Here is a 13,887-nt window from a genome sequence, read left to right as displayed (position 1 = left end):
TTATATGCCATCTAAAAATCTAGGCTATGCTAGTCTCTATTAAATAAATCCTAGTTCAAATGTGAATTAAAAGTATAACTCCTTAGAATGAAATCACAATTTATTCTTTTACATATAACTGGTCTGGCAATCTAGCTAGCTGCACATTTTAAATTCCTGTATCATTCTTACCTGTAAATTTGACTGAAATACACAGCAGTCTACACTTTTATAATGTCCCTTAAGCATAGTTATCTGTTCTCCTGAGTAAACTGTATAAACAGCAATGGTGCTACCATATGGTACAAAAACAAATTCTGAACTGCAGCCAGAGGAGACAGTGAATTTCAATCCTTTTTTACTGTTATTACAAACTTTTCCATAGTTCACCTGTAGGATTAAAATAATAAAGTTACTCATCTCTTAAATCTGAATTTAAAAGACAACAAAGACTAGTAGAAATACTTAAAAAATATTATGCTATAAAAAGGACTCTTTGAAATTTAAGGAAAATGTTCAACATCGACAGAACAAGGGCCAATGACATGAATGTACATTTAACATAAGAGGAAATAAAAATGGTAAAAAACCACAAGGGTAAATGTTTACTTTTCAAACTAACAGAAGTAAAATACAGACTGCAACCTTGAAGAATCATTCTAGACCATTGAGCAAAAAATTAAAAAAAATAAGATATTAAATACTGGCAAATATGTTGGTGGGAGTGTAATTTGGTAATTCTTTCTAAAAGGGCAAATCGTTTATTGCTGCAACCATTCTTTTCAAAAGAATAATACTTTTGGGGGGGTATACAATATTCCCCCAAAAACATTCTTTTCAAAAGAATTCCCCCCACAAAATTTTTTTTAGGGAGAATACCAGCAAAAAACAATATCATGCTTTTGAAAAGACTGGTATTTCTTTTTCAAAAGGATTGAAAATAGGACTGAAAATTGAAAAAATTGAAAATTTGATATTTTCAAAAGGATTGAAAAAAATATCATTACCCTCCCCCCAAAAAACAATATAATTCTTTTGAAAATAATATTTTTTGGTGGTAATATTTTTTGGGGGGGTATATTCTCTCTCTCTCTCTCTTTTTTTTTTTTTCCTGCTGATGCTTCTTTTATTTCTGTTATAAAACAGAGTAGGGGTTAAATAAAGGGTATTGGGTTTTTCAGGTCCAGCCTCTTGGGGCTCTTTTTACTGCAAAGAGTAGAAAAGACACATAGTTGGGGAAGGATTCTTTTAATATGCAGATGCTTCAGGGAGAACCAAACTATTTCACTGGTCATGCCCCATCCCACTGGAACTGGTGCTTGGAGAAGAAGGGAAGTGAGATCAGTCAATTAGTCACCAACACTATCATCAGCATTGCCAGAGAGGTCAAGGGCAGACATCAGGGAATCAGACGGCTCCCTGGTGATTTTATCTGCCCGTTTCTGCATCATCTTCTTATTCTTCAGGGAGGATGCCAGAGCCTGGCCGTGTTGCAGAGGGTCTATCTGCATGATCCCCTGCAGTACTGGGCAGCAGTCCATTGGGCAGACATCACTCTACGGTTGTTTTCAGTGTGGTGGTCTACATTGAGTTTGGTCCACACCATCTGATGATGATTTGGATTGGTGCAATACCCAGTGAAATCTCCTTATTTTCAATGGCATCTGTATTTTCATCATCAGAGAATGGAGCGACTTGATCTCCATTTCCAATGGGTCTGTGTCACTCAACAGCTCATCAGATTCTCCAGTGGCCAAGCATTCCATGGTGTCTTCATTGGCCTGCTTGGTGTTCGCAATGTCAAAGACCTCGGTCATTTCCTTAAAGATCTCAGTGCTGAGATGGGCGGGAAGAGTGTGAGTGGGTGGTGGTGGTCTATAGAAGCTGATCTTCCTGTTCACCCAGTCAGCTAGGACTGCTTTGGCTTCCTGCTCCTGACTGTATAAGCCTCTCTTCTTCTCTCCCAAATGGTGGGCGACTATTGTCAGAAAGTGCTCAGTGGTCTGGAACTTAGAGAGGCGGTAATAGTTGGAAATCCACTCCAGGTTGCAGTGCTGCAGGTTCATCTCCACCAGGGTCATGGGTCTGCCAGCTTCTGCACGTGGATGCAGTTATGCAGGATGGTGCCCACCTCTGAGCTGGGTCCTGGGACAATGCCTGGAGCATCCAGCAGCAGGATGAACTTGTCCAGGTAGACCTCCTTTGTGAATTTCATGACCCCAGGAATGGCTCCCACACTGCATGCATGGCTGCACTTCAGGCTATTAATCAGGCTGCTCTTCCAAACACTGAGAAGGCCCACAATGCCCATTTGGATGTCAGTGCGCACTTCACCAAGGTGGCGATAGTTTCCTGGAACGCTCATGAGGTTTTTAGCTCCAAAGGTGACCTGATGCTGGATCCCAGCCTTGAAAGCCATTGTTGGCAACTCATTCTGAAGGTAATCCAGCTACTTCACAACTTCCTTGGGGACCAGGTCAAGACCAGGACCAGCTTCTTGCTGCCTTCTGCCCGTAGGAAGGCAGCCTCCATTTGGAGGCAGCAGCAGCCTAATGGGTCTCTGGCATCCAGGACTTCCAGAATCACATGAGTATTCTACCACCTACGGGACTCCTTGTAATAGGCCTTCCTTCTGATCTCGTCACCCAGCTGAGGAAACGTACTTAATTCCTACAGAACTGCCCCCTTAAGCTCCTCCTGGCGTCTTAGGATATTCTCACAGTAGCTCTTGATAGACCTGTGTTCTTTCTTTCTTGCTCCCAGGCAGCTTGCTGCTTCTCCCTCATTTCCTCAACCCTCTCCTTCAGTTCAGCCTCTAGATTGGCATGATCATTGGAGTGAACAAACTGAGGAGCAGAGGGCACTTTGGAGGTTGCTTTCTTCCCATTTTGTTTTGCAGGCTTCTTACCACCTTTGGAACCTTTACCTGGCTTTTCGCTTTTGTTTCTAAGTTTCATCATGATGACCAGCTTGAAAGCAGATAGGTTCAAATCTGCTTGCTCTCTTCCAACACTTCTGGTGGGTATCTGAGAAGAGAGGGTAACAGATGCTCTTGCGCTGCTCCGGACTTCTGACTTCCGGTTGCTAACCTGGCGGTGCCTGACTCTGCCCACTGTGTGGTCTCTGCAAGGGGGCGGGGCTTCTCCCTTCTCTTTATAGTTAGAAATTTTTTCATTGTGGTAAAATACACATAACATGAAATTTTCCATCATAACCATTTTGAATGGTACTCACTGGTATTAAGTACATTCATGTTGTTGTGCAACTCTCATCACTATCCATCTCCAGAGCTCTTTTCATCTTGCAAAACTTTACCCATTAAACAGCAAAGATATTCTTACCCATTGACCTGGTAATTGCTCTGGGAATGTATCTTAAGGAGATAATTAAATAGCAAAAGCTATATGCCCAGAGGAAATAAATCCAGCGTTATTTAGAATGGGAAAATAACTGAGAATAGATGTATATTCCTAGATGTCATATTACCTTTATGGTTTATATAAATCATAATTATAAAAATTATGCAGAAAACAGGGAAAAAGGCTAAGTGTAAAAAAGCACAGACCACAAATAGTTTGTACACTATAGTTTTAACTTTATATAAATTATTATGTATTTGGGACAAAAATTAAAATTCTGTGCTTATACTCCAAAGGTGTAGTGTGCAAGCTCAGCAGCGTAAGCATAACCCGAAGTAGTTAGATATGCAGACTCCCAGGCCCCAACCTCAATCCTACCAAAAATAATCTTCATTTTAACAAGATCCCTAGGTAATCTGTATGCTCATGCAAGTTTGAGAAGCTTTGGGCTAAATAAGTTGATGGGTTTACTTCCTGATGATAATTTTGATAAGCTTGGGGTAAGTATAAAACCAGTAACTAATCATATGGGAATCATAATCATGATCATGCATATCAACAAAATCAACTGTTGTCATGGCTAATTCTGAAGTTTAAATAGTGATTTGTCGGTTGTACATGGTGGCTCATGCCTGTGAGGCCAGCACTTTGGAAGGCCAAGGAAGGCGGATCACAAGGTCAGGAGTTCAAGACCAGCCTGGCCAATACGGTGAAACCCCGTCTTTACTAAAAATACAAAAAAACTTAGCTGGGAGTAGTGGTGGGTGCCTCTAGTCCCAGCTACTTGGGAGGCTGAGGCAGAAGAATCACTTGAACTTGGGAGGCGGAGGTTGCAGTGAGCCGAGATCATGCCACTGTACTCCAGCCTAGGCAATAGAGAGAGACTCCGTCTCTAAAAAAAAAAGTGATTTTTTTTTCCTAAAGGTTAGATGGGAGTGTGTGTGTGCGCGCGCGCGTGCATATAAACATGTTTATGCTTATACACACACACACACACACACACACACACACACACACACACACACACAAATAAAAACACTGAAGTCAAAATGGATATATGCCAATAATCTATGGATAATATACTTGGCTTACTTTCCCTTTAGGCTAACTTGTGCCAGAAGTGGGTACATGCATTTAGCTACCTCGTGGCAGCAGCAGTATTGTGGGTTAAATATTAATCTTCTATTCAGCAGACTTGGGTCTTAAACACTCATCTTTTTTTTTGTCCCTTATGAATAATGATTTAACCACTTTGTTTCATTCTTCTTATCTGTTAAATGGCAATAACATCATTTACTCATAGAAATTATTTATTGTAAAAAAGCAAATGAAATAATCCATATGACTGTACCTGGAACACAAAGGTATCAGTAAATTCCTAGATTAATTCCTATACATGTTTAAAAGTATAACATTCCCTCATTTGTGTCTTTTGATCCTACATGTGCAACAAATTGCACAATGACATGGGGGTGGGGTGACAAAGAAAAAATACAAAACACTTTCAACTAGTATTTCACTGGTCATCCTGGAAAAATTATAAACTGCTAGACTGTGATGGCCTCATTCACATTTGTTTATCAGGACACCTAGCTAGAAAATCTATGTTCTTTCTGCTATACCACATTCCTTTCCAAATACGAACTGGAAAGTGTTGAATAAGGTGTGAATACTGAACCAGTGAATTGTCTTGTCCTTAGGGTTTCCTCCTCCAATCCATCCTGCAACTTAATGTCACATTAATATTTCTAAAGCAACACTGTGATCAAATCATTTGTGGGCTCAAAAACCATCAAAATCTTTCCAATGCCTATGGAATGAAGTTCAAATAACAGATTAAGGAAGGGAGGGTTGTGCCATTTACTAAGTGCTTACTATGTCACACACTGTGCTAGGTGATCTAAAAACCCCATTTTATGAACATAAATGCTAGTCATAAAAAGTGGTATGTAATAAGTGGTGTGTTAAACATTGTTATGAAAGTATTGAGGAAGAGGCTACTTTAGGATATGATATCTTAAAGGTGGTATTTAAGGCAGGCTTTGAAAAGATTTTGATAGGGGAAGAAAATGTTGTAGACTTGAAATAGGATGATGGCAAATCCGATTCCCTTATATTAACATGTGAACCTTTTGTTGCCCCAGGAAATATATATATCTAGTCACTAAGTGAATACCTAGGTTGATGCAGAGACTACATCACAAGGCAGCTCATTTTACTGTCAAACAAGTATCAGCATAGTAATTAGTAATACTGACACATAGCATTTACTGAAGTCAACATTTGCTGTATCAGATAATGTGCTAAGTGTTGTGCAAGTGTTATTCCATATCCTCAGCACAATATAAATATAATGAGGTAGGCATTACTACACAAAAAGAAAACACTTAGAAAAGCTAAATAATTTGATCAAGGTCTCTTGGCTAGTGAATAACTGAACTTAGACTACATCAATCAAAAACCACTGTGCCGTATTTTTGTAAATGACTTTAATTCCATGAAGTGATCATCATAATACATTAAAATACAAGAGAGCACAGGATATTCTTGGACCATCTAAGCTAGACTGGAGGAATTAAAGAGAGAAGCGTCTTGAGAGCTGAGAAGCCACTAGAACAGGAAGAAGAAGAAGGGTATGCCAAAGCAAAGGTAACAGTCTGTGCAGCAGAATGAAAGGATGAGAGAGCATGGTATATGTAAAGACTGCGAAGTAGTCCAAATTCAGAGAAAAAAATGGGAAAGTAGTAAGACATAAAGCTAGTAATCTAGAAGGCACTGCTTAGGAAAGTCTTGTACACAGAAGACAAAGGCATTCAGTTTTAATAACCTGAAAATACTGGGGAACTACTCAGAAATTTCCACTGGGATGTGAATTGGGAAAAGTTAGAAGAATGTTAATGTAATTAAATAGATAACCCAACAGTGAGGCTGGAACAGATGACAGATAAAAAAAATTAAGGAGGAAGAATTAACAGGACTTGAAATTAATAATGGGATGAGGAACAGGAAAGAATAAAAATAGACTCAAAGAGTGACTGATAACACTAGTAACTAAAATAGTAAACACCAGACTACCTTCTTTTCAAATTTTAGACTTTTCTCTGCCAATCCATCCTGCAACTTAATGTGATATTAATATTTCTAAAGCAAGGTTATTATCAAATCACTTGTGGGCTCAAAAACTGAAGCTTTTTCTTCTTTTCTTGTGCCAAAACCTGTTACTTTGTGAAGTTCCCCAGTAGGTACTTGTTCTGTACTCTATGGCAATGGTCTCCAGAGGGTGGTTAATGTATGTATGGGAGTTTGCAAAGTATAAAGAAAAAAATGTGATTTTATCTAAAAATTAAGAGATTTTATTTTATTAAACATATTGACTCACAACAGAAGTTGCATATAATTTAGAAATAACTATACATATATTAGAAGTGTATAGTTATACTTTTTAAGAAACTTAAAGATACTATTACTAATGCAACAATATACAATAAAAACAGTTACTATTTATGCTATGCCTATTATTTAGCAGGTACTACTCTTTATTTACTTCTATTTGAGGCTTACAACTGAATTTTAGGTAGATGATATTCCCAGTTTACAAGATGAGAACACTGAAACTCTGACAATTCTTTCATGATGTCACCTTAAGTAACTGACCAATGCTTTCGTTACTAAATGGAAGGAGAAAAGAGCAAGAGGGTGGAAAAGAACTCTCCAGTGATTGCCCCCCTGCAGAAACATCAATTTGAACTATCCACACATAAAAATACCTTCACAAGAGCTGATGAAACCAGATGACAGATTATAGTACCTGACTATAGCATAATAAGATATAATGAAAAAGGTAGGAAGGACAGTTTTACATTACCTGCATTACCCCTTCCCCAACTCCAGGCAGCACAGCATGGAGAGTGATACTATCCACTGGGGGAAACAGAGGTAAGTAAGCATAGGACTTTGTCTGGGACCCCAATGCCATGCCTACCACAATAAAACCCAGCAATAGGTAGAGCCCCATGGCCCCTGACTCTAGGCCAGTATGCATGGACTGAATCCTAGACCCACCCTGGTGCCACATGGGAACCAGTATTCCCTGTGAAATGGACTCAAGTTGTGGACTGCATCACCACAGGCCAAGTACAATGGCCTTGGCCTCCAAATAACCCACATTAACAGGCTGGTCTCATCAACTGCCTGCTTCAAGGACACTCCAGTGACAGGATAGCCTCAGTGGCCATGGGTTTCAGCTGTGCCCCAGCACTGTGCCAAGCCATGGTAGTCCTGGGCATAGGGCACCCTATAGTGCTACCATTGTCAAGGGCTTAGAGATGATACCAGATGAACAGCCCAGAATCTTGGGGTAGACTTACTATTGAAGGACATTCCCAGACAAAGCCAGACTGGAAAGACTGAAGTAAGTATCTACTTCTTTAATGTACAGGCATTGATGAATGACCACAAGGACAAAGAGCAATCTGGGAAACATGATGTCATCAAAAGACAAAACAAGGAGCCAATAACTGGCCCAAAAGAAGAGATGAAATACAGGAATGGTCTAATAAAGTATCCAAAATAGCTGTTTTAAGGAAGCTCTAGAAACTTAATACACACACACACACACACACACACACACACACACACACACACACACACACAGAGAAGCCATTCAATGAGGAAAACTGACTAGAATGATAAATGTAATTAAAAAATTAAAATAATTAATTTTTTAAAAATCAAAGAGAAATCTTGGAGCTAGAAAACACAATGAACAAAATGAAAACTGCAATACAGAACTGAAGAAAACTGCATCAACAGAAGAACTGAAGAACACAATGAACAAAATGAAAACTGCAATACAGAACTGAAGAAAACTGCATCAACAGAAGATCTGAAGAAACAGAAGAAAGAATCTGCGTACTTGAAGACAGGTAAAAGAGAAAAAATAGGCCGGGCGCGGTGGCTCAAGCCTGTAATCCCAGCACTTTGGGAGGCCGAGGCGGGTGGATCACGAGGTCAAGAGATCAAGACCATCCTGGTCAACATGGTGAAACCCCGTCTCTACTACAAATACAAAAATTCAGCTGGGCATGGTGGCGTGTGCCTGTAATCCCAGCTACTCAGGAGGCTGAGGCAGGAGAATTTGCCTGAACCCAGGAGGCGGAGGTTGCGGTGAGCCGAGATCGCCCCATTCCACCCCACCCTGGGAAAAAAAAAAAAAACTCCACCACAAAAAAAAATAAAAAAAAAAAAAAGAGAAAAAATAATGAAAAGAAACAAAAACTTACAGGACTTAAGGGAGACCATCAAAAGAGCAAATACATGTGTTATTGGGAATAGACGGAGTAGAGGATAATAAAGGGGATAGAAAGATTATTTAAAGAAATAATAGCAGAAAACTTTCCAAACTGGTAGAAAGATACAAATATTCAAGTATAAGAAGGTCAAAGGTATCTTATCATATTTAATGTAAATAAAGATTAAAGACAAAGAGAGAATCCTGAAAGCAGCAAAAGAAAAGAAGCAAATAACATATAATAGAGTTCCAATACACTTAGCTGCATACTTCTCAGAAGAAACCTTAAAGGCCAGGAGATAGTAGGATGATATATTTAAATTGTTAGAAGAAAAAAAACCCTGCCAACCAAGAATTCTGTATCAAGAAAAGCTGTTCTTCAGAAATGAAGGAGAGGTAAGACTTCCAGACAAACAACAGCTGAGGGAGTTCATCACGACCAGACCTGTCTTACAAGAAATGCTAAGGAAGTTCAAGCTGAAAGAAAAGGATCCTAATATATAACACAAAAACATCTGAAAGTATTAAGCTTACTAGTAAAAGTAAACAGTCAAATTCAGAATAATCTAATACTGTAACGGTGGTGTGTAAATCGCATTATCTTTAGCAAAAAGGTTAAAAGACAAAATTGTTAAAAATAATAATCACTACAATAATTTGTTGTGAGATATGCAATATTAGAAGATGTAAATTGTCATACCCCAACATAGAAAATATGAGGTGGGGAAAGTGGTATTTAAATGTAGTGTGTGTGTGTGTGTGTGTGTGTGTGTGATCAAAGTAAAGTTGTTATCAGCCTAAATAACCTGTTAAAAGATTTTTTTATAAGCCTTGTTGTAACTACAAAGCAGAAACCTATGATAGATTCACTAAAAACAAAAAACAAGGAATAGAAACATGCTATTAGAGAAAATCACTTAACCACAAAGGAAGACAGTAAAAGAGGAAGAAAAGATCTACAAAACAACTAAAAAACAATGAACAAAATGGTAGCAGTAACTCCCTGCCTATCAATAATTAACTTGAATATAAATAGATTAAATTCTTCAATCAAAAGACACAGAATGGCAAACAGATAAGAAAACAAGGCCAATGTATATGCTGCCTACAAGAGACTCACTTTACCTGTAAGGGCACACACAGACTGAGTGTAAAGGTAGTAAAAAAAGTAAAGGTAGGAAAAAAAAATATTCCATGCAAATGGAAACCAAGAGAGCAAGAGTAGCTATACTTATACAAGATAAAATAGACTTTAAGTCAAAGTGGTAAAAAGAGACACAGAAGGTCATTACATAATGATAAAAAGATCAACTCATCAACTCAGCAAGAAGATATAACAATTGTAAATACATATGCTTCCTATATTGGAGTACATAAATATATAAAGCAAATACTAATAGACCTGAAGGCAGAGATAGACTGTAGGACAATAACAGGAGACTTCAACACCCCACTTTTGGCAATGGATAGATCACTCTGACATATAAAATCTACAAAGACACATAAGATTTAAGCTGTACTCCAGACCAAATGTACCTAATGGACACATACAGAACATTCCATCCAACAGCTGAAGATACACACTCTTCTTAATTGACTATAAAACATTCTCTAGGATCGATCATATGTTAAGCCATAAAACACAGCTTAACAAATTTAAGAAGATGGAAATAGTATCAAGTATCTTCTCAAACTACAATGATATAAAACCAGAAATCAGTAACAGGAATAAATTTGAAAAATTCGTAAGTACATGGAAATTAACATGCTCTTGAAGAAGCAATGGGTCAATGGAGAAATCAAAAGAGCAACTTAAAAATTTCTTGACAAATAAAAACAGAAACATAACTACCAAAACCTATGAGATACAGCAAAAGCAGTTCTAAAAGGGAAGTTTATAGCAATAGATGTCTATATGAAAACAAAAAGGCCTCAAACAAACAACCTGATGTTGTTATCTCAAGGAACTAGAAAAGCAAGAGCAAAGTAAACCCAAAATTAGTAGAAGAAAGGAAATAACAAATATCAGAACAGAAATAAATAAAATACAGACTAGACAAATAATATGAAAGATGAAGGAAATGAAGAGTTGTTTTTTGAAAAGAGAAACAAAATTGACAAACCTTTAGTTAGACTAACTAAAAAGAAAAAAGAGAGCAGACAAAATCAGAGATAAAAAAGAGACATTATAACTGATACCAGATATACTTCAAACATACAAAGGATCACAAAAGACTATTATGAACAATACCATACCAACAAATTGGATAACCTAGAAGACATAAACTGAATTGTAAAGAAACAAAAAAATCTGAGCAGGCTAATAAGTAAGGATATTGAATCACAAATAAAGAGTCTGCCATCAAAGAAAAGTCCAGAGCCAAGTGGCTTCACTGATGAATTCTACTAAACTTTAAAGAAGAATTAATATCAATTCTTTCAGACTCTTTCATATTCTTCCAAAAATCTGAAGAGGGAATACTTCCAAAGTCATTCTACAAGGATAGCATTACCCTGATACCAAGATGACACAGGAAAAACAACAAAAAAGAAAACCACAGGCCAGGTGCAGTGGCTTATGCCTGTAATCCCAGCACTTTGGGAGGCCAAAGTGAGCAGATCACTTGAGGTAGGAGTTCAAGACCAGGCTGGCCAACGTGGTGAAACCCCCATCTTTACTAAAAATACAAAAGAAAAAAAAAAGCTGGGTGTGGTGGTGCATGCCTGTAATCCTGGCTACTTGAGAGGCTGATGTAAGAGAATCACTTAAACTTGGGAGGTGGAGGTTGCAGTGAGCTAAGATTGCGTTACTGCACTCCAGCCTGAGCAATAAGAGCAAACGCCATTTCAGAAAAAAAGAAAAAAAAAAAAAGAAAACTACAGGCTAATATTCCTAATGAACACAGATGTAAATATCCTCAACAAAATATTAGCAAATCTACTCTAACAACTTATTAAAAAGATTATTCACCATGATAAAGTAGGATTCATCCCAGGGATGCAAGGATTGTTCAACATATGCAAATCAACAGATGTGATACAGTATCCACATTACCAAAATGAAGGATAAAAAGCATGTGATCACTTCAACAGACATGTAAAAAGCGTTTGTCAAAATTCAAAATCCCTTCATGATAAAGCTCTCATCAAATTAGGTATAGAATGAATGTACCTAAACACAGTAAAGCTAACATCACACGGAATGGGGAAAAATAAAAAGCTTTTCCTCTAAATCTGACATAAGAAAGGATGCCTACTCTCACTACTTCTATTCAACACAGTACTAGAAGTCCCAACAAGAACAATTAGTCAAGAGAAAGAAAAGACATCCAAATTGGTAAGGAAGAAGTTAAACTGTCCCTATTTGCAGATAACATAATCTTATAGAAAACCCTGATGACTCCAGCCAAAAACTATTAGAGCTAGTAAATAAATGCAGTAAAGTTGCAGAATACAAAAATCAATATACAAACACCAGTAGTGTTTCTATACACTAACAGTAAACTAATCTGAAAAAGAAGTCAAGAACATAATTCTACTTACAATAGCTATTAAAAAAAAATTACTGGCCAGGCACAGTGGCTCATGCCTGTAATCCCAGCACTTTGGGAAGCCAAGGTGGGTGGATTGCCTCAGGTCAGGAGTTCGAGACCAGCCTGGCCAACATGGTGAAACCCTGTCTCTACTAAAAATACAAAAAATTAGCTGGACATGGTGATGGGCACCTATAATCTGAGCTACTCGGGAGGGGGAGGTAGGAGAATCGCTTGAACCTGGGAGGTGGAGGTTGCAATGAGCCGAGATCACACCATTGCACTCCAGCCTGGGCAACAAGATCGAAACTGCATCTCAAAAAAAAAAAAAAAAAAATTAGAAAAACACAAATAAACAGAAATAATCTGTGTTCATGGATTGTAAGAATTAATACTGTTAAAATGTCCATACTACCAAAAGCAATCTATAGATTCAATGCAATGCAATCACTATGAAAATATCAATGACATTCTTTACAGGAAAAGAAAAAAAATCCTAATGTTCATGTGGAACCACCAAAGACCTTGAATAGCCAAAGCAATCTTGAGAAAAAAGAACAAAGCTAGAGGCATCACACTTTAGCTGAGACATGACTTGAAAATAGACTACAAAGCTACAGTAACTGAAACAGCATCATAGTGGCATTAAAACAGACACACAGATCAATGGAACAGAATAGAACCTAGAAATAAATCCATCCATTTAACAGCCAACTGATTTTTGACAACAATGCCAAGAACACACATATGAAAAGGATAATCTCTTCAATAAACGGTATTGAGAAAACTGGACCTACAAATGCAGAAACGTGAAAGTAAATCCTCTCTCTTACCATATTAAAAAAATCAACTCAAAATGGATTAAAGACTTACATATAAAACCTGAAACTAAAAAACTAGTAGAAAAATACAAGGGAGAAGCCACATGACATTAGTCTGGGCAATGGCTTTTTGGATATGACCTCAAAAGCACAGGCAACAAAAGCAAACATAGACTAATGGGATTACATTAATCTCAAAAGCTTCTGCACAGTAAAGGACATAAGCATTAGAGTGAAAAGGCAACATACAGAATAGGGGAAAATATTTGCAAACCATATATATTTGGTTAATATCCAAACTATATAAGGAACTCAAACAACTCAAGACCAGGAAAATAAATAGCCCTATTAAAAAATGGGCAAAATACCTGAAAAGACATTTCTCAAAATAAGAATTACACATGGCCAAAAGAGGCATACAAAAAAATGTTCAGTATCAATAATCATCAAGGAAATATAAATAAAAACCACAGTGAGACATACCTGTTATTATGGCTATTATCTCTACGACAAAAGATAATAAGTGTTAGAGGGGATGTGGAGAAAAGGGTGCTCTTGCACACTGTTGGTGAGAATGTAAATTAGAACAGCCATATGGAAAACTGTATAGAGATTCTTCAAAAAATTAAAAATAGAACTCCCACATGATCCAGCAATCCTACCACTGGGCTTATATCAAAACGATATGAAATCAGTGTGTCAAAGAGATATCTGCACTCCCATATTCACTGCAGCATTATTCACAAGATATGGAATCAATTTAAGTGTGCATCAGTGGATGAATGGATAAAGAATATGTAGTATATATACACAATGGAATACTATTCAGCCATAAAAAAGAAGAAAATCCTGTGATTTGCAACAACATGGATGAATCTGGAGGACATGATGTTAAGTGAAATCAG

General features: G+C 37.5%; 1 protein-coding gene and 1 pseudogene across 4 annotated transcripts in view; both read right to left on the bottom strand.

Moving 5' to 3' along the window:
- Positions 1–13,887, bottom strand: part of ERCC8 (ERCC excision repair 8, CSA ubiquitin ligase complex subunit) — a 78,775-nt gene that overhangs the window by 9,922 nt on the left and 54,966 nt on the right. For 3 of the 4 annotated variants that reach the window (XM_032280105.1, XM_032280118.1, XM_032280113.1), the window contains one exon: positions 172–369. The exons of the other annotated variant lie outside the window; for it this stretch is intronic. In XM_032280105.1, the coding sequence (XP_032135996.1) occupies positions 172–369 (198 nt within the window). The remainder of the gene's footprint in view (positions 1–171; positions 370–13,887) is intronic. 4 annotated transcript variants of the gene reach the window in all.
- On the bottom strand, positions 1,199–4,055 carry LOC116553018 (annotated as a pseudogene).

Source organism: Sapajus apella, unplaced genomic scaffold (assembly GCF_009761245.1).
Source record: "Sapajus apella isolate SASKATOON/1434 unplaced genomic scaffold, GSC_monkey_1.0 scaffold1, whole genome shotgun sequence".
NCBI classification, from domain to species: Eukaryota; Metazoa; Chordata; class Mammalia; order Primates; family Cebidae; genus Sapajus; species Sapajus apella.
Note: the sequence above shows the minus strand (reverse complement) of the source record. Positions and strands in the feature narration are given on the sequence as shown.